Here is a 21,470-nt window from a genome sequence, read left to right as displayed (position 1 = left end):
CATTCAGCTGGTAATCCAATGTTGAAGGACCTTAGCCACGGGGTCTGGTGCGGTGAGTTATAGATTGCTAGTGTATTGTATTTGCCTCTGTCTTTTCTCTGCGTTGGTTATCTCAGCTGAGTCTGGCACCCGCTGGGTTAAAGCCAGGATTTGGCACGTCTTATCGTCCTTCATCCAGACGCCATTGTTGTTTGGGTTTAAAACAAAKGATTAGGTGTGACAGTTTGTCAGAACGCCGGTGCTTCCAGTGGGCATTTCAACTCGCGCCAAAACCAACAGCTGGTCATTTCCATGTGAAAAGACCCATGAGCACCTAGGKGAAGTTTATAGGAGCAGATCAAATTGGGTGTCAAATGAAAGATAAGAGTCTCTCTCTTTGGGGGAAATGAAGGCATAGATACCATTTTCCATCTGAAAAAGGTGTCCGTAAGTAATAGCTTTGATTTCTGGTCAAGCAGATTGAAAAGRGGTCTTAGAAAACATCTACCAGGAAGTCACAATAATGTTGAAGTAAATACCCCTGCCAACTARTAGTCACACTTTTTKGGGGGAGAAATGCTTTGCCTTCTGTAAGTTTGAGAAACAGTGCCTTGTAACGCTACCAAAAACTAGGGATGCACGATATATCGGTGAACATATCGGACGATAGTAGCTAAAAATGCYCACATCGGTATCGGCCCGATGTCGAGTTTAACACCGATGTTAAAAAAATKATGTCAAAGCTACTGTGCATACCTATATAACGTACATGACGTAATGATGCTACGTAAAAGTTTGCGCTGCACGTGCAACACAGCGTTCCTAAACTAGCCCGCCATGTCAGCCYGCAATGTCTGCTGTGTGGATCGAGYAGTCAATAAGTCGAGCAGTCATTTGAAAGAGTAAGAAAATTTCAGCGWKWCAACTCARAGACGAAATCYATTAAAGCCAAGATAATGGAATTCATTGACCTTGGCAATCAACCGKTCTCTGTCGTGTGTGATGTTGGCTTTCGCCGACTGGTCGAGCACCGGTACACACYACCAAGTGCGCTATTTTTCAGATGTTGCCCTACCGGATTTACACAGTAATAGCGTCACTGCTATTAGCTTCACAACATACATACTATGGAACGCCGTTTGGGTCTTTTGCGTGTCAAAATAGATACAGTAGCTCTGTCAAAGCTGTACAGAAAAGTCTGCAAACAAACACCAGGCCACGAACRATGTGTTTTACATTACCGCGTTGGCAATAAAGCATCATTTGTTTGACCGCAACTTCTGGGGTATCTAGCTTTAGCTTGGTACCTAGCTAGCACCAATACAACCAGCCTGAAAACAATGACCAGTAGGAACTGCAGTCATTTTCATTATTCTTATTGGTGCAACRGATCACACAACTCACGGTTCAGATCGGATCACGGTTTTGAGTCACGGATCGCATCCTTTTTCAGATCAGCAATAAAAAGGGAGATGAATAACTTTGCTTTCCATTTATTACTTAAAAAACACTTAAAGCAAGGAATTTTTCAAAGTTAAAAGAAAATCTTGAAATAAATGGTCAATACTCAATTGTTAAATTAAAGTGCAATATGAGGCATGATACCTTCTTCCTTTGAACAATAGTGAATGAAAAAAAATATATATATATAATAAATATAAAAAGATAAAATATAATATAAAAAGATATTGAGATTATAACTTCAAATAATTTTTCAAAARGATGAGGATGTCTACATTGTCTGGGGAGAGGGTAGACCTCTTTGCAGTCACTGTGTCCCCTGCCATGGAGAACATCCTCTCGCTGGGAACTGAAGTGCCAGGCACTGCCAGGTAGCGTTTTTCCATCATGGCAATGTGAGGGTACTTACACATTGCTTTTCCACCATGCCAGTGGATCACCATCCACTGGAATGACGCTCGCTGCCTTGTAGGATGCCACCTCCTCTTTGGTGTTGGCAAACGTCTTGCATGCATCCTTGCACGCAAAGGTCTCCCCGAAAAGCTCCWTCGTTGCCAAATTATTTTGAAGGAGGAGATGCGTCTGAGTCTGCTCCTGTCGGCTCTGTGGCTTGACCCTGCAGAAAAAAATTACTTGATCTATTAAACTAACTAAATATTAATTTTCACATTTCATAGAACTATAATTGTGGCAATAACATTTAATAAAAGCCATTATTATTCCAATTAAAAAATTGAAGATTCTAATAGCAAAGGCATAGACTAAGATTAGACTGCAGTATATTTATTAAGTCATTCACTTCTTTTTTTCTCTCTTCAGTGGCCACAGTCTCAGTGGTGAGATCACTGTATGTCCTCCAGTGTAGTGCAGGGTCTAGGTGAGACAGGGACTGGATCAGGCAGGGACTGGAACAGGCAGGGACTCGAACCTTTGGAACCAGTGCAGTCGATCTATGAAGGTATTCCTGTACTTTAAGGGGGGGGTATCTGGTGCTCAGGTCCTCTCTTATGGCAGCCTTTTTATCTCTAGTGATGGTGCGTCTTCCTCACTTGGGGCCATGGGTTGTAGAATCGTTGTTTTCAGAGGTAGGATCATGGACACAGACGGTGCAGTGTCAGTGCTCMATAGGGYTGTAACCGTTTTGAGGGGTTTGAGCACCTGGAGGACYTCCTCTGCCACTTTCACGTCATCAGACAAGGTGACGACGTCTTTATTTYTGTCAGGGTTTTGTCTGCCAGTGCAGAGTATACAGCKCTCCAACATGTCATAAGTRGAGTTCCATCTTGTTGTGACATGGTGTATGAGCTCGTGGGTCGGTAGCTGTAACATTTCTTGCTTGGTCTTAAGCACATGAGCGGCTGTTGTGCTTCGGTGGAAAAAGGAAACCACCTTCCTGATCCTCCCAAGGAGGTCGGTCCATCTGGTTCACTGAGATTCCCCTTTGGGATGCTAAATTGATCACATGTGCAAGCTATCTGTGGCCCCAGTCCAGCCTCTATCACTGCATTTACTTGGTTCTTGGCATTATCTGTGGTGGTTGGGATATTGCTATTGGGCCTCTCTAGCTTCCACTCTGCTACTGCTCTTAGCAGTACCTGTGGCAGATTTGTGCCTGTGTGACTCTCATAGAGGGGGCGTGTMTGTAGCGCCAGACTTTGCATCTACCACTCCTCTGTGGTGTAGTGAGTAGTCAGTCACAGTCACGTAGCTTTCCGTTCCCCTGGAGGTCCACCCGTCTGTGGTGAGGTCAACAGAGAATATCTTGGATAGTTTGTCGGCAATTTTGATATTTTCCTGTTCATAAAGATCTGGCACGATCTTCATAGTGAAGTGGGTGCGTGAGGGGATTTCCTAGCGTGGCTCAAGCACCTTTACCATATTTTTTAAAACCCTTTGTTTTCCACAACAGAGGATGTCTGCAGCGATAAACATCCCAAGAGATTTGGTGATGGCTTCAGCCCGGTCGGATTCTATAGCAAAGGGTTTAAATGCCGCGGTGAGAAGTTGTCTCTTGGCTGAGTTGGCTCCCGCCACTGATACACCAGGCTGATGACGCTTTAACTGTGTGGCCACGCTCGATGTATTTCCATGATCAAACGGCCAACTTGTGGCACGATGGCTGCAAACCGTAATGGTGTTGTCCACCACCCTTCTTCCGTCTTCATATTTAACAGGAAAGCCTTTTCCAGTTCCACTTTTCCAGTTYCAGACTTTTCCAGTTCTTCAGCTCTTCCACTGCTCTTTTTTTTCTTGGCTTTTTGCAACGCGAGAATCCAGGATCGATTCGTTGGGATTCAACGTTCCCCGTTCACGTGAGCAGTACACACAACTGCTTTTTAAAATAATCAAATCAGCCTTTTTGGCTTCAGAGTAAAACACAGCATGTATCTGTCTTTATTTTTTCACTGCGACTCTGCATCGAGATTTAGGGAATTATTACTTTAAAAAGTAACAGCGGCAGTAAAACCTGTGTTTCACACTATGATGGTTGAACTTTGCAATTGATCTGCGGTTCACATGCGTGCCGAACCGTGGGTGGTGATTGATACGGATCAACTACGGTCCGTTACACCACTAATTCTTAGCAATGATTTAGGAATCCTTATGAGTAAGTATTGTTCGCCTATTGAAATTGAACTTCAGTTCATGAAAATACATAGCTAGCCAGCTACTTAACCCTGTTGCCYGAAGCTAACGTTATAAGCAGCCAGCTAGCTTCACCTGGCTAGTGAGGCTCGACCGGACAGGGGTTGTGTTGTGAAGCTAGCCACAATAAGGATTAGGCACAATAGTGGAATTTGCGGTTTGCCTTCAAAATAAAAGTATGTCATTGACAGTGATGCAAATGAATACAAATAGTAGAATTATGCCATACTTTTATTTTGAAGGCTAAACGCAAAGTCCACTATTGTGGCTAATCTTTAATGTAATAATTATGTATACTACAGATCAGGGACCCATTATGCAGTGCCATTACTGTAATTCTGTTACCGGGTGTAAAATCACTTCACTTACTGTAGTCCAATAACCAAAATATTTTTGTTCAAACTCAAGTGGTGCTTTTCAACTGTAACACCTGTTTTATACTTGTGTATGATGTAATACTAGGGAAATAGTTTCCGTAGTTAGACTTGTGCAGAGCAGAATCAACAACCCCTGCATAATCAAAACAGTTGCTCTTTGAGAAGGTGTTATCAATCGAAGGTGTAAACAGTTAGTCATTGTTATGGAAATGGACCCGAAAAGCCCCAGCGGCCTTGACTTTGGCCCAAGTCAGAGCAGGCCCACTGAAGCCATGGTCCAGTATCATGCTTGCAGATACCCATAGACCTCTAGTCACTGCGCTAACGCTAGTTAGCTATTACGCTAGTTAGCTATTACGCTAGTTAGCAACTTCCTTCAAACCGCACGCGTAGACATAGAAATGGTATCCGCTATTTCATCTGACTCTGGGGATGTAGATTAAGGGCCTCGTTGTCAAAATCGTGAAGTTTTTTTGGAAGCTTGGTCGCATAAACTGAGGGAGATTTTGGCTGTGCACCTGCACGGTTCTTTGTAAATTGTTTTAAAGTCGTCCTTATGCATAGTTGTACGGTTTGCTAAATGTTGAAATCACTTTTTTTTGGCATACATTTTTTAAGTCTCGGCGTACATCTACATTTTTAGTAATTTAGCCAATGTACTTATCCAGAGCGACTTACAATAGTGAGTGCACACATTGTCGTACTTTTGTGTAATTTCATTTACCATGGAATTTCCCAGCTGCAACACATCTCTAGATTCTCTCTCGGCTCCCAGCTCTCCCGCGCTCTCTCTCTCTGTCTCTCTCTCTGTCTCTGTCTCTCTGTCTCTCTCCGAAGGGAGAAAAGCAAACATAAGTTTATTTTTAATGAGAAGCCTGGTAAAAATGTTGAAAAAATGTTATTTCAATACTAAATGTCTCACAGCCGTGCTAGATAGAGCTGTGTGGTTTCGTTATTGCCGCTGTGCTAGTTCTGAAGCACAGGCCCTTTCTCTGCCTCCAGCTCTTCCCTTTCTCGGTCCTTCCTTCCTCTATCTCCCTTTGTTGTAGCCTTTAGGTTGGTCGAGATGAAGCTCATTGTCCCATAGGAAACAGTACGGGTGATTAGTTTTATCCTTATAGGAACATCCCATCAACATCTGTCAATGTTCCTACTGTCTGGCGCGTGACTGTGAAGTAGACTGGTGTCTTTCCATGCAGTTCCTTGGTTGATAAAGTACTTCCCTCCCCTCTCTGCTCAACCATGGCCGGGTGGATGGAGATTCTCTGTGTGTGTGCGCATTCATTGAGTGTTTTACCTGTGTTCTTTGGCATTGTGGTTTCCTGCCGCATAAGGGGCTCGCCGCATAAGGGGCTCGCCGCTCGTAATCCTTCTCTGAAGCTCTAATTCATTTATCAGTGTGGATGTGACGCCAGCAGCTGTCACAGTCTAGTGGCTGCATGAACAGGTCGGAGTTGGAATGACCAAACGTCTTCTAGGGATGTGTGAGCGGCGCGCGCGTTTCCTTTATTTGCCTAGACTGGGCTGATGTTTTCCTTCCTTGCTCACCACAGTCCCTTTCCTTTCCCCTTAGCACCCTTGCTAGCCAACACAAATTGTATGTGGAGTTAATCATGTCTTGTGCAGTGCTAGACTAATGTCAAACTAGGACATGTGGCAAGGCCAGGCCAGGAAATGCTATGCTAGGCTATCAAATGCTACAGTAAGCAAGCGTTTTGCTATCAAGGCCAGGGAAGGTTCTCTATGTATAGGTGATGTCKTGCAGGCTAAGTCACAGTAGGTTTAGTGTTGGCCATGCCAGACCTAAGTATGACGAATCAGTCAGACCTCCTCCTGTAGGGTGGATCACCTCTTCTCGTGATCGTCAGAGTCCAGAACTCCATAACTGGCCTCAGTGTGTGAGTGAGTCCTAAATAACAAAGAGTTCGACTGATTAATCAGCATGGCCGATTTAATTAGGGCCGGTTTCAATTTTTCATAACAATCGGAAATCAGCATTTTTGGATGCCGATTTACATTGCAATCCACGAGGAGAATGTGCGGCAGGCTGACCAGCTGTTACGTGAGTGCAGCAAAGAGGTAAGGTAAGTTGCTAGCTAGCATTAAACTTATCTTATAAAAAAACAAGTAAGGTAAGTTGCTAGCTAGCATTAAACTTATCTTATAAAAAAACAATAAATCTTAACAATCACTAGCTAACTACACATGGTTGACGATATTACTAGTTTATCTAGCTTGTCCTGCGTAGCATATAATCAGTGCAGTGCCTGTTAATTTATCATCGAATCACAGTCTACTTTGCCAAACGGGGGATGATTTAACAAAAGAGCATTCGCGTCAGGGTATATGCAGCAGTTTGGYCCGCCTGGCTCGTTGCGACCTGTGTGAAGACCATTTCTTCCTAACAAAGAYCGTAATTAATTTGCCAGAATTTTACATAATTATGACATAACATTGAAGGTTGTGCAATGTAACCGCAATGCCTAGACTTAGGGTTGCCACCCATTCGATAAAATACGGAATGGTTCCGTATTTCACTGAAAGAATAAACGTTTTGTTTTCGAAATGATAGGTCATTCATATGGTCAAATCCAGAAACTAAGGCTCGTATTTCTGTGTGTTTATTATAATTAAGTCAATGATTTGATCRATCAGTCTGAGCAGTGGTAGGCAGCAGCAGGCGTGTAAGGATTCATTCAAACAGCACTTTCCTGTGTTTGCCAGCAGCTCTTCGCAATGCTTGAAACACAGCGCTGTTTATGACTTCAAGCCTATGAACTCCCGAGTTTAGGCTGGCAATACTATAGTGCCTATAAGAATAGTCAAAGGTGTATATGAAATACAAATGGTATAGAGAGAAATAGTCCTATAATTCCTATAATGACTACAACCTAAAACTTCTTAACTGGGAATACTCATGTTAGAAGGAACCACCAGCTTTCATATGTTCTCGTGTTCTGAGCAAGGAACTGAAACTTTAGCTTTTTTACATGGCACATATTGCACTTTTACTTTCTTCTCCAGCACTGTGTTTTTGCATTATTTAAACCAAATTGAACAGGTTTCATTATTTATTTGAGACTAAATGTATTATATTAAGTAAAAATAAGTGTTCATTCAGTATTGTTGTAATTGTCATTCTATATCGGCTTTTTTTGGTCCTCCAAWAATCGGTATCGGCGTTGAAAAATCATAATCGGTCGACCTCTRTAACAAAGACCCCGAAACTACAGCCAGACAAGATCTCACACCACACACTGAAAGTGGAGGACGAGGACCACCCCAGGACTACTGCTCATCCCTTTCTTCTCTCCCTCCCTCTCTTGCTCTTTCTCCTTTCTCACATGTTCTGATGATCTCTGTTGTGCTTCAGAGAGAGAACTTCAGGCCAGTACTGTGCTAGCTTCTTCTGAAGTAGATAGGCAGTTCTTTCTGAGTGTCGATRTGGTAGGGGAGCGGTTGGCTTTGTCCTCTGAGGTGGTTTGAGCCGGGGCCGTTAACAAGCCTTCAGGACACCGTGTGTTTGCCTTGTTAGACTTTTGTTAAACACTTTTTCTGGGACGTTTGATCAGAATTTACTCTATCTGGAAAAAACGCTTACTTCCTCAAAGTATGTTGAAAAGTTACGTTTCCCACATACGCCGTATAGCAGGATGGATAGATGCCATTTCTGTTCTTTCAGCCTCTCATTCGTCCTCTTTCCCTCCTTCTTTCCCCACCCCTCGTTCACCTCCTATCTCTCTCTCTCTTCACAGTGAAAGACTCCAGTACGGGGTGTGTCACCAGAGTGTGACTCTGTCTGGCACTGCCAGGGCGGCTGGCTGGCTGGCTGGCACGAGGTCTCTCCTCTACAGAAGGTGTGGGTGAGACCCTGGGCACAGGGCGGCCTGGCCTGGCAGGCCCCTGGTCGTCTGTGAGCACCGCGGGTGGGAGAGGGCACCGAGGGCACGGTTTAGTCAGAGCCAGGAGGTGCTGGGGTCAGGGCAGGGTTCAAAAGAGTGACCCATAATGGCAAACGCACGCACTTGGTCAGGCGTGGGTAAGTGTGCACACGCCGAACACCACGCGTCTTATCGATAACAAAAAAAAAACGACATACACACTTAGAGGCACTCTAAAAGCKGCTCTGCAATATAGCATCATGTGAAACACACACACTGGCATGTGGCGTGCAATGTCTTGTACTAACAGCCGGCACACCTTTTTTTTTACGATTCTTGGCCCGTCTTATATCCCGGACAATATTACACTCCGCTCCTCGTAAAAAGTGGCAAGTAGTCTCATCTGTTCATTCCAGGATTGTTACCGAACTCCATACAGTGGGAGGTTGTTCTGGCCTCCCAACTCTAAAGGATTTGTATCAGCTTAATGGAAGGGCTTAGATATATTTGGTTTTGAGCTTGTGTTGGAACAGTTCCCACTTCAGTGACATGCTGTTATTCCCATCCAGACTTGTGTGTGTGATAAAGTCTGAGAAGTTGGACGGAGCTCCGTTGCTGTGAGACTTTGATAGCCGCGGTGGAAGAGTCTTTCCGTGGTCAATTTGTTTCCCGTTATACGGTAGGGTGCGCAGCAGGCGTCTACTTTGGGTCGGCGTCCTGACGTGAAAAGGATGTCTCTGTAAGGAGCACGGTAACCCTAACAGCCTGTAGGCGGGCTCTAGTAAAAAAAGCACTTTAGCGGTGGAGGACCGCAGACATTACAGAAGTGTCATGTGTCCTCCTTGAGAGCACTACCTCTTATCCCAGAGCACTGTATTATGTCCCCAACTCTAGACTCAATGGGTTGTAGCCTGTTATTATGAGAATTCGGTCCTCTTCTTCGAAACCACTAGGGTTTATGTCACGATGGTATAGATTAGCCCGACTCCCTCTGACTTCTCCGTTTCTTCTGGCGTCTGTGGATGTCCTGAAGGGACTGAGAGGAAGGCATCTACCTCCACACGTTCCGTCTGATTTAGCCTGGCTCTGGCAGCGCCCCTGACTGCCGGCATAAACATGGAATAGAGTCTGACTGGGGCGTGGTTATACTGGGCTAAGCTGGGCTTGTTCGTCAGATCCAGGTATGCTCTGCCCGATTGCAGACCGTCACGTTTATAGATTCCGTCGCGACTCTGAGAGAGAAAATGGCTGCCTGGATCACTCCTCTGTCTCTCAGACGTCTTCTAGACCGCTGCACTCTTTTCTCTTAACTCTGTCACCCATTTAAGTGTTGTATCATTCAGCTCATTGGATTGGTTGTTTCTTTTTTAACAAGCCCTTGGTTACAGTACGAGGGCTAGGTCTGCTCTTCTCCCCACTCAAATGGCAAGCCCAGGGGGAAGGGTGGAAAAGTCCCAGGCTGAGGTAGAATCCCTCCACTTCTCCACACCTCGGCTCCAGTTTTACAACCCCACATCTGTCTTACCCTCTCTTCTCCCCTGGCCTACACCAACCTCAACATCCAACCTCTCTGCTCCCCCTGGCCTAACACACCTACAACCAGCCCCTCTGCTCCCCCTGGCTACACCCACTACAACACCCTCTGCTCCCCTGGCCTACACCCACTACAACCAGCCTCTGCTCCCCCTGGCCTACACCCACTACAACCAGCCCTCGGCTCCCCCTGGCCTACACCCACTACAACAGCCCTCGGCTCCCCCTGGCCTACACCCACTACAACCAGCCCTCGGCTCCCCCTGGCACACCAACCCAACTCCACCTCTCTGCTCCCCCTGGCTTACACCCACTACAACCAGCCCTCAGCTCCCCCTGGCCTACACCCACTACAACCAGCCCTCGGCTCCCCCTGGCCTACACCCACTACAACCAGCCCTCGGCTCCCCCTGGCCTACACCCACTACAACCAGCCCAGTCCTCCCTGTTGGCCACCTTCTACAGCACTCCTACTATCTGGGTTTGATTGGATCCCCCTCCACCCAAAGCTCCAGACTGCATGGTAACCGACAGTAGACACCGGGGCAGAGGGGGGTAGTCCTGGCCCCCGCCCAGTCCGGAGCTCTGTCTGTGGGGCAGGAAGTGAGGGAGCGCGGGGGCTTTGTGATCCATCTGGGGGGAGATGGATGAGCACGGGGAATGTCAGACGGAGATGTGAGCTCTCTCTTGGTTCTCTCTCGTTTTCCATTCTCTCCACTTGTCGCCCTATTGCGAGCAGTGCATTTCTCTTTGAAGCTCAGAGTTCGGCGCTGGCGCRGAGGCAAGGTTCACCTCGCGATTTCTAACACCTTCAGAAGGATGAGATCAGACGCAGGCGCCGCTGCTCTCACTCTCCCATCAGCCACTGCAGCAAAGCAGCCTTACGACTCACAAATTCACAATGTGCTTTTTTKGGGGGACGGGAGCAGAGAACAATTCATCTCGTTTGTGTGTCTGTGTACACGTAAAACGGCCTTATAGGATGTCCAGACAGACTTTTTAAAAAGTAAATTTGAACTCCAGGTAGATGGAACACTGAGCTGTTATTTTGGCACAGCAGTTGGCATTCCCCTTCCATGTTTACTGATCATTCTCTCTCTCCCTTCTSTCGTCTGTCTGTCRGTCTGTGTCTGTCGTCGTAGGTATGTAGTGAAGGGTTAGGGAAAGGTTCTAGTTGTTTTTCTCTGTTCCTATAGACCTTGAGCTTATTCGCCTCATTAGACAAATCCCCGTGTCTTGAAAGAATGCATGGATCTTGTTCGGGTCAACATTTATGACCCCGTTTTCTGTTGAWATTCAGTTACAATCTACAAGCAAAAATAATTGTTATCTTTGTTTCTGATTTGGAATGACATTTCCCTGTGCACATTATTTCTCAGTTGGACACTTTACAATAAGCAGGTGTAGCTGCGGGGAGAGGTGTGGAGAGTGAAAGTTTGTAATAAAACACCAGCCTCCACTGTTGTCATTGTTCTCTCCYKCTCTCCATCCTTCCCCCTCTCTCCCTCACATGTGGAAAGCATTATGTTCTGTCTACTGGAGCAGTGAGTGGGGCAGCAAACAGTGTCTGTGCTGTGGGCCTGGGAGGCTGGGACATGTCTGGGATCAGTGTAGGGGATCTGCTCTGTGCTGGGTGTCCCGGCCTCTCTATGGCCCCGCTGTTTGCACAAAAGGGGGTTTGTTATTTCAGAACCGCACACTCTTGACAGGCCTCTCTCCCTTGACTGGGGGAGGAGGGAGAGGCAGGGGRAAGGGAGGCCCCTCCAGAGTTCACCAAAGTAGAGATCAGGCCTAAAGCRCAGGCTAGTCTAGGCTGCTACATGGGTGTGATCATGATATAKCTTGGTTTTTGCTATGGTTATATTTTTAGGAGCCTTTTTTTTTTTTTTTTGCAGGGTGCCTGTATTGCTGTTTACTGCATGCTCCGTTCTATAACTGAGGTTCTTAACATGATGGTTAATGAGGGTATCCCCATGCTGAGAAGCCATCGTATGTGGCTAGTCGGAGCGGTTCTTTGGGCCCGAGGCCTTGGAATGGCATGGTGTGATTTATGGGCTTTCAATGTTTTAGGCCATGCCACAGTAGGTWAGCGTAGCAACGAACTAGAATCATTACTCTACCAGACGTACTCGTACTGGACCTCCAGTATTCCTGTGATTAACCATGTTTTTTGACCTAAAATTGAGTTGTAGATGTGTTTTTTTTCCTTCTCTCCAATAAACAGCCACTTGACCTGTCATTTATTATGGTTCAGTCAGAGTACCATGACAACTGAGGCATATTTTCAACAATACAGAAAAAATATGTGGAACTAATTGCATGTGAACTCATTTTGCTGTGTTTTCTTTCCCCCTCTGCATAGCGACGCACGTACACACTACTCCATACTCCGMCGTTGTCCTAACATTTCTATATGTCTWAATTCCATTMTTTTACTTTTAGATTGTTGTATATTGTTAGATATTACTGTAGTGTTGGAGCTAGGAACACAAGCATTTTGCTACACCCGCATAATAACATCTGCTAAATACGTGTATGCGACCAATAAAATGTGATTTGACACACCACACACACACGCACACACCGTTCCCAAAAGCCTCCCTCTTCAGTGCAGRGACAAGAGGGGGTGTGGATTTAGAGATGTAGCCTGAGGGTCAGAGGGTTCGTTAGTAAAAGCTSAGACACATTGGTAGGATTGTTAGTAATGCCTGCCGACATTGACTGCCGACACTCTGTTCAGAGGTGCTAAGTAATCTCTTGTGTTCACACAGCAAAGACCTTGGAAGTCGTCAGCCACTCACTCAGCCTTGTGAAATCACTCCAAACCAGAACGTGGCAATGGCGTTGTTTGGCAATGCATATCCGTGTGTATTGCTTATGGTTTAGATTTCAAGCTATCTTGAGCTATTTTGTAGAAATTCCTTGTTGACACCTAGCAAAATGTCAAAKAATCAATTGAATTCATTCTCCATACTGCCATTTCCAGCCCATAGCCAAATGTTTAGCTAGCTAACGTTAGCATATTGACTAGCTAGCACAACATAGTGCAGTGTCCTTAGCTAGCTAGCTAACTCGGCAGCTAACACAGGTAGCTGTTTCATGGAAACTAGCTAATCCATTGTGATTTAATTATGTCAATACTAGTTACAGTAGCTAGTTACCTTGGAGGAAGTATTTAGTATTGTGTGCATTGCATCTGTCCACTTAGCTAGCTACTATCCATAGCCTACATTGCATTCGGGGCAGCAGGTAACCTAGTGGTTAGAGCGTTAGGCCAGTAACCGAAATGTTGCTGGATCGAATCCCAGAGCTGACGAGGTAAAAAAAAACTGTCGTTCTGCCCCTGAACAAGGCAGTTAACCCACTGTTCCCCGGTAGGCCGTCATTGTAAATACGAATTTGTTCTTAACTGACTTGCCTAGTTAAATAAATAAATACGAATTGTGACTGGCTCATCCGTTAATGTACGGAGAAAATGCAAACTTTTAGCTTTTTGTTGTTTGCTCCCACGTGGTAACGCTGTTGTTCGAGTAAGAGAAGGAACGGCCTCCTATCGGCAGTGAGATTCTGTGTGCTTTCATACTTAAGATTAACAATTGAAATTGATTACATCAAGTATTTTGCAGACAAGCAGGGACGGCCCAGTCACTTCATTAGAAAATGTTGTCTTAATCTGTGGCGCTGAATTGAAATGCAGACATTAATAAACTAGAACATGTTTCTGAGGTTTTAGAAATGTCGCATTTTGGACTTGCTCTCCCCAATAGTGAACCCTTTGGTTTCTCCAGTACTCCCAAGATRTCGGCATATAGAGCTAAAATGCTCCAAGTAACAAATACACTGCAATATGGAAACTAACCCTACAATCAAAATGGTGKATAGCAGGGAATCTGTGTTATAGTATGTGTAGAGAGCCTGAAGAAAACCTTCACATCGGAGGCAGAACTAGGGTTGCCTGACTCCCGGCTCTAGCCCTTTCTAGTGCAATGAGCGAAGCGTTTCTGAGAGTGGGGATGGCAAGGAGAGAACCAGCGTACCAGCAGCAGGATGCAGCATCTACCTCCGTCTATCTCAGCCTCCTAAAGGCTGTCTGTCTGTCTTTTCATCTCTTGATGTTTGTACCACGCTTGAGTCGTCTGTCCTTACCCGCCCACCCCCTGGGCCTCCCACCATCGCCTCCCTCTGCGAAGCACGTGGAATATATACTCCCAAACACACACGCAGGCACAGTATGGGGGAACTTGGTGCACCACACCGAAGCAATGCGTCCATGTTTCCATCACCCCTTCAGGGTGTCAGACAGACCGATAGACAGACCAACGGGGATCTCCCAAACCCTGGTCCACTGATCAGTCCGCACCAAAGAGAGGATTAAATCCTGTAGTTTTCTGTGACTGACCCTCCCCCTCCCCAACCCACTCCCTCCCTCACCAGTCCAACCCGAAATGACTGTGGCTCAAGGCTYCGGACTGGCCTTTGAAGGTGACTGAATTGCTAATAGGTTTATTTTCTCCACTCCACCACAACCTTCTCTGGTCATAGCCTTCTAATGAAAATGCTTCGCCGCCTGTGTCCGCTCCCTATCCCCAGCCTGGATGATTTGAGGATTCTCTATTTTCCAGCTGTGGTTTGTCGGCTATTTTTAAACTGTCAGCATTGTTGTGTGCGTTGTAACTGTGCTCAATGTCATATTTTAGTTTTCATTGAATCTGTTAGGCTACAATGGGGCGGCAGGGTAGCCTAGTGGTTAGAGCGTTGGACTAGTAAACGGAAGGTTGCTGGATCGAATCCCCGAGCTGACAAGGTAAAACTCTGTCGTTCTGCCCCTGAACAAGGGGCTGTTCTGTTCCTAACCCACTGTTCCTAGGCCGTCGTTGTAAATAAGAATTTGTTCTTAACTTCTTACGGCTGAGATCGGCTGAGATCCCGTTAACGGGATCGACTTGACAACAGCCAGTGAAAGTGCAGGGCACCAAATTCAAACAGAAATCTCATAATTAAAATTCCTCAAACATACAAGGATTTACACCATTTTAAAGATAAACTTTAATCCCACCACGTGTCCGATTTCAAAAAGGCTTTACGACGAAAGCACACCATCTGATTATGTTAGGTCGGTACCTAGTCACAGAAAACACAGCCATTTTTCCAGCCAAAGAGAGGAGTCACAAAAAGCAGAAATAGAGAGAAAATTAATCACTAACCTTTGATGATCTTCATCAGATGACACTCATAGGACTTCATGTTACACAATACATGTATGTTTTTGTTCGAATAAAGTTCATATTTATATCCCAAAATCTTAGTTTATATTGGCGCGTTATGTTCAGTAATGTTTTGCCTCCAAAACATCTGGTGATTTTGCAGAGAGCCACATCAATTTACAGAAATACTCATAATAAACATTGATAAAAGATACAAGTGTTATACATGGAACTTTAGATAAACTTCTCCTTAATGCAACCGCTGTGTCAGATTTCTAAAAAACTTTACGGAAAAAGCACACCATGCAATAATCTGAGTACAGTGCTCAGACACAAAAACAAGCCATACAGGTACCCGCCATGTCRTGGAGTCAACAGAAGTCAGAAATAGCATTATAAATATTCACTTACCTTTGRTGATCTTCATCAGAATGCACTCCCAGGAATCCCAGTTCAACAATAAATGTTTGTTTTGTTCGATAAAGTCCATCATTTATGTCCAAATACCTCCTTTTTGTTTGCATGTTTAGTACACAAATCCAAACTCAGGAGACATGGGCAAGTCCAGGTGAAAGTTCAGACGAGAAGTCATATGCAGTTCGTAGAAACATGTCAAACGAAGTATAGAATCAATCTTTAGGATGTTTAAATCATAAATCTTCAATAATGTTTCAACCGGAGAATTCCTTTGTCTGTAGAAATGCAATGGAACGCAGCTAACTCTCACGGGAGCGCGCGAGACTGAGCTCGTGGCACTCTGCCAGACACCTGACTCAAACAGCTCTCATTCCCCTCTCCTTCACAGTAGAAGCATCAAACAAGRTTCTAAAKACTGTTGACATCTAGTGGAAGCCKTAGGAAGTGCAATATGACTYCATAGACACTGTATATTCGATAGGCAATGACTTGAAAAACTACAAACCTCAGATTTCCCACTTCCTGGTTGGAKTTTTTCGCAGGTTTTTCCTGCCATATGAGTTCTGTTATAMTCACAGACATCATTCAAACAGTTTYAGAAACTTCAGAGTGTTTTCTATCCARATCTACTAATTATRTGCATATCTTAGCTTCTGGGCCWGAGTAGCAGGCAGTTTACTCTGGGCACCTTACAAGCTACTCAATACTGCCCCCAGCCATAASAAGTTAACTGACTTGCCTAGTTAAATAAAARATWATAAATAAAGTTAGGYTGGGGAATTGTTAGCTAAATTGAGATGAGTGCTGCTCATGATGATATTAATCTAGTTGGCTCATTTATCCGCACTGATCAGAACATTTTGCGATCACGTTATGTAGCRTAACAAAGTGGATTATTTTACTCTTCAGTCGTGAAGTGGAAACGGCTATGAGCAACAACGGCTCAGCCGCGAAGTGGTAGGCCACACAMGATTCTCTTGTCTGATGAAACCATGATTGAACTCTTTGGCCTGAATGCCAAGCGTCACTTCTGGAGGAAACCTGGCGCCATCCCTAAGGTGAAGCATGGTGGTGGCAGCATCATGCTGTGGGGATGTTTTTCAGCGGCAGGTACTGGGAGACCAGTCGGGTTTGAGGGAAAGATGAACGGACTGGGTGTCTATTGAAAGCTAAGTCTATTTTYTGGTAAATTAAGGCATAGATACATTTTTCAACCCTTTGCCGTCTTAAACATTAGGCATAAGTAAAGGCTGATTTCTGGATAACCAGATGCAATTACTCCAACTGAATTGGCTACAATGAGAAATCAGTCACAAACCACAAGTGGGTCACCTGCTACTGTGATCCCTTCCGCTGGCATACTGTTWTGTTCAGCTCATAGCGATTTTCTTTGCAAATTCTGTCGTCTGGTGGTCTAACCAAGTGTTAAAACAGTCGGTCTGGACAAACCCTCTCTTCCGGCCAATCTATCTYTCTCATTCKCTCTTTCATATCCCAACTCCTCCTGAGACACCCKCAGGGAGTGGGGTCATGGCCAGGGTCGCCATTGTATCTCACCCCTGGAGCAATCAGGCTTAAGTGCCTTGCTCAAAGGCACAGCAACAGATTTGTATTTCCGAGCCAGCAACCTTTTGGTTACTGTCCCTAGCGCTCTAACCTCGAGGCTACCTGCCACCCCGGTAGAGTAGAYGACAATATATTGTACTGTGCTGAACCATACTGTACTCTATTGTACTGTACTCTACTGTGCTGTATTGTACTGCACTGTACTGCACTGCACTCTACTATGCTGTCCAAACTTGTGAAACATGAGAAGAATGACATACCCATCATTATGCATTTCGGTGTAGTACAGATCAGGGAACCAGAATKTAGTTCCGTAACCGGAGTGTGAATCCACTTCACATAACATAGTTCAATAACCWAAAGGGATTTATTTAAACTCAAGGTGCCATATCATAGCTCACACACCATTATTTCTGCAGACATCTTTGAGTCTTAATTCGGAGMATATATTTAAGAGTTTTAGGAAAAAGTGGACATATAAAAACCTGAGGAAGATTTGACTGTAATTCCGTTACCAAAGTTTGCTTCTGCACAGTTCTTCCACTAAATTAGTTTTCGTAAATGTTTCAGTGGAAATTGTTAAGTAGTCCTTGTACATAGTTGTATGGTTTTCTAAAGTTTTTGAAATCAATGTTTTTTTTGTTTTCAAACCTTTTAAAGTAAAAAGAACTGAGTCAAAGCGTAATTCCGTTAACTTGGAATYTCCCGTATGTAAAAAGGGTCACGTTTGAGCACCTTTTATCTCCTGAATGTTTTGGCATTCRGGTCCAAAAAGTCACTGTCTGGCCACTTCTTCAACGTGCAAACATGTATGGAAAGTTTGGTTTAAATCAAAAGGGATGCTGTCAAAGTGATTGATTTCAAATGGATTTACCCCCGCCCAGGGTATAGGGAGGAATCCCAAAACAAACGGCCTGCACGGTGGGAGACCAGCCAACGATACAGTGTTAAGCTAACTCTAACACTAGCTAGCTAGCTGTGGTGGTTCAGTTTGTTTTTGTGCTTCGTGTGATTTTATTTCACAATTGAATAGGTTGGGGTAGTTTTCTAAATAACACTGTGTGTGAAATGTGCAGCTTTTTGTCTTTTTGTGTCTATGTTTCCCCCAAGTTTTACGAACACATACCTCCCAGTGTCGACCGAAGCCTACCACTTTAACGACAGTAGAGAGAATAAAACCAGCTCAGACAGGACTGTTCTCTACCTGACAGCCGGCTTTTTAGGTTTTCCTTGTGTTGATATTTAGGAACCTAGTTCAGCGTGACAAGTCTCCTCTTGATTGTGTGAGGTCCCATAAATCACCGCTTGTTTTGACATCTACTTTTATTGGGGGGGTGGGGTGGTTGGTTACCATGGTAATGCAATAAAGTGGAGTGAACTCTGCGTTGGCGGGCGGAGTGGAGTGAAGCATGCCGGGTAGTTGGTGCCCCTCTGCTCTGTAATGTGTCCTACAGTATGTGTGGACAGGACTGGACAGGGGGGTGGTGTGTGTGTGTTTAGTGAAGCAGCAGAGAAGCTTACAGTGAAACACCTGCCACTTTAAGTCAACATTTATTTAACTGTTGTTTTAGTGTGCCTCCACCTTGCACTAAATGTTGTGCCTGATGTTTGGGGGGGCGTGTGTGTGTGTGTGTGTGTGTGTGGTACTCAGGAGACAAGCTTGCTTAAAAAGTTGTGTTCTTGGGTGTGTATTTTGTGTGTACCAGTATTTTATTTAATTTATTTCACCTTTATTTAACCAGGTAGGCAAGTTGAAACAAGTTCTCATTACAATTGCGACCTGGCCAAGATAAAAGCAAAGCAGTTCGACACATACAACAACACAGAGTACACATGGAGTAAAACAAACATACAGTCAATAATACAGTAAGAAAAATAATCTATATACAATGTGAGCAAATGAGGTGAGATACAGGGGAGGTAAAGGCAAAATAAAGGCCATGGTGGCGAAGTAAATACAATTATAGCAAGTAAAACACTGGAATGGTAGATTGCAGTGGAAGAATGTGCAAGTAGAAATATAAATAAGGGGTGCTAATGAGCTAAATAATATACAGTAGGGGAAGAGGTAGTTGTTTGGGCTAAATTATAGATGGGCTATGCCAGGTGCAGTAATCTGTGAGCTGCTCTGACAGCTGGTGCTTAAAGCTAGTGAGGGAGATAAGTGTTTCCAGTTTCAGTGATTTTTTAGTGCGTTCCAGTCATTGGCAGCAGAGAACTGGAAGGAGAGGCGACCAAAGGAGTATTTGGCTTTGGGGGTGACCAGAGAGATATACTTGCTGGAGTGCGTGCTACCTAGCAGGATCTTAAGATCACCTGGAGCCAGTGGGTTTGGCGACGAGTATGACGCGAGGGCCAGCCAACGGAGAGCGTCAACAGGTCGCAGTGGTGGGTAGTATATGGGGCTTTGGTGACAAAACGGTGGCACTGTGATAGAACTGCATCCATTATTGAGTAGATGTTGGAGGCTATTTGTAAATGACATCGCTGAAGTCGAGATCGTTGATGGTCAGTTTTACGAGGGTTGTTTGGCAGCTAAGTGAAGGATGCTTTTTTTGAGAATAGGAAGCAATTCTAGATTTAACTTTGGATTGGAGATGTTTGATGTGAGTCTGGAAGGAGAGTTTACAATCTAACCAGACACCTAGGTATTTGTAGTTGTCCACATATTCTAAGTCAGAACCGTCCAGAGTAGTGATGCTGGATGTGCGGGCAGGTGCAGGCAGCGATCGGTTGAAGAGCATGCATTTAGTTTTACTTGYATTTAAGAGCAGTTGGAGGCCACGGAAGGAGAGTTGTAATGGCATTGAAGCTCGTCTGGAGGGTTGTTATGTATGTATGGGTTGGTATTGGTATGCATAGCATGCATAGCATACCAACCTATACCAGTGCAGGTGTTAACTGTTTTCTTGAGGGCTCATTGAGTTTGTGTTGGTGCTCGTGGTCGTTCAAGGACATCTACTATTGCTTCAAGGTCCAACGTGTTTTTAGGATTTGTGGAAGATGTCTATTGTTGCCTACACCGAACATGTTGAWTGGGTCCAGGTTGTTTTGCAGTCAGTCAGCCTGTAGGCAGCATTTGACCAGCTGTTATTGGCAGAGAGGTTTGGAGCTCTTTCTTATTGGTCTATTAAATCATTTACCGCATGGCGATGTTACCATGGAAGGCCAAAACCCCATACCACCAAAACAGGCTGAAATTTCAGGTGGTCTATTCAAACAGCTCTTACATTAAAAGGGAATTATACCTTTTTTTTTCTTTTTTAAATGTCACAGTATTTTTCCAACCTCATAGTGTGGAAATATACTGAAAACACAGGGAAATATTATTTTTTGACTGCTGTGGGCCTTTAAGCAATCAGAATAAATCCCGTGTGGATTTGCATCTGTGTGCAGTGATTTAGTTTTTTTTTTTAAATGAACAACTGCAGTAAGTCTTTCTACAGCATACTAACCATGTTTCTCTCTCTCTCTCTGCAGAGAATCTTCAACTCGTTTGTGTACACAGAGAAGACCTCAAACGGAGAGACGGAGGTACAGCAGGTGAGTCACCGGGTGCTTGTGTGTGTGTGTGTGTGTGTGCGCACACGCACAAGTGTATTTGCACAGTATGTGTGCTTGTGACTCTGTCTGTGCTGCAGAAACAACACACACACACACACACACACACACACACACACATAGCCATCATCAGAGGAAAGGAGGGCTTATTAAAATTCTACAGCTGCCGTCTCATTGGCTTTGAAGTTGTCTTTTGTTTTTCCCTCCCCCAGTCTCTAATGCACTACACAGTGTCAGTGCAGGAAGGCTTCGCTCTGACTAGGAGATGCTTGAATAGAAACATGGCTCCTCTACCTGTACTCTAATGCAGCGTTAGAGACCGAGATATCATCTGCGCACTCCCATGGTTGGCAATAAAGAGGCTACTTTAGTATATAAGAGTAGAATGTTTCTCAACACTTCTACATTGAAATCCAAATGCTACCATGATTACGGATAGTTCTGAACGAATCGTGAATACTGATGAGTGAGAAGGTTACAGACGCACAGATGTCATGTCCCTCCAGAAATGCTAACCTCCCCTGTWATTGTAATGGCGAGAGGTTAGCGTGTCTCGGGGATATGATATTTGTGCGTCTAACGTTCTCGCTCGTCATTATTCACGATTCGTTCAGGACTATCCGTAGTCATCCGTAGCATCCACATTTAATGTGGAAGTGTTCAGAAACACTCAACTATTGACTATTTTAATGTGCAAGTGAATTTGTCCCAATACTTTTGGTCCCCTAAAATGAGGGACTTTGTATAAAAAGTGCTGTAATTTCTAAACGGTTCTCCCAATATGGCTGAAAATACCCTCGAATTAAAGCTGACAGTCTGCACTTTAACCTTATAGTCGTTGTATC

The 21,470-nt window shown here is 44.6% G+C and overlaps 1 protein-coding gene across 1 annotated transcript in view; it reads left to right on the top strand.

Moving 5' to 3' along the window:
- Positions 1-21,470, top strand: part of LOC111971362 (VWFA and cache domain-containing protein 1) — an 82,413-nt gene that overhangs the window by 14,392 nt on the left and 46,551 nt on the right. The window contains 1 exon segment of the mRNA XM_023998104.2: positions 20,545-20,607. Within this exon segment, the coding sequence (XP_023853872.2) occupies positions 20,545-20,607 (63 nt within the window).

This window comes from Salvelinus sp. IW2-2015, linkage group LG13 (genome assembly GCF_002910315.2).
Source record: "Salvelinus sp. IW2-2015 linkage group LG13, ASM291031v2, whole genome shotgun sequence".
Taxonomy (NCBI): domain Eukaryota; kingdom Metazoa; phylum Chordata; class Actinopteri; order Salmoniformes; family Salmonidae; genus Salvelinus; species Salvelinus sp. IW2-2015.
The sequence above is the reverse complement of the archived record's forward strand: the minus strand, read 5'-3'. Positions and strand labels throughout refer to the sequence as shown.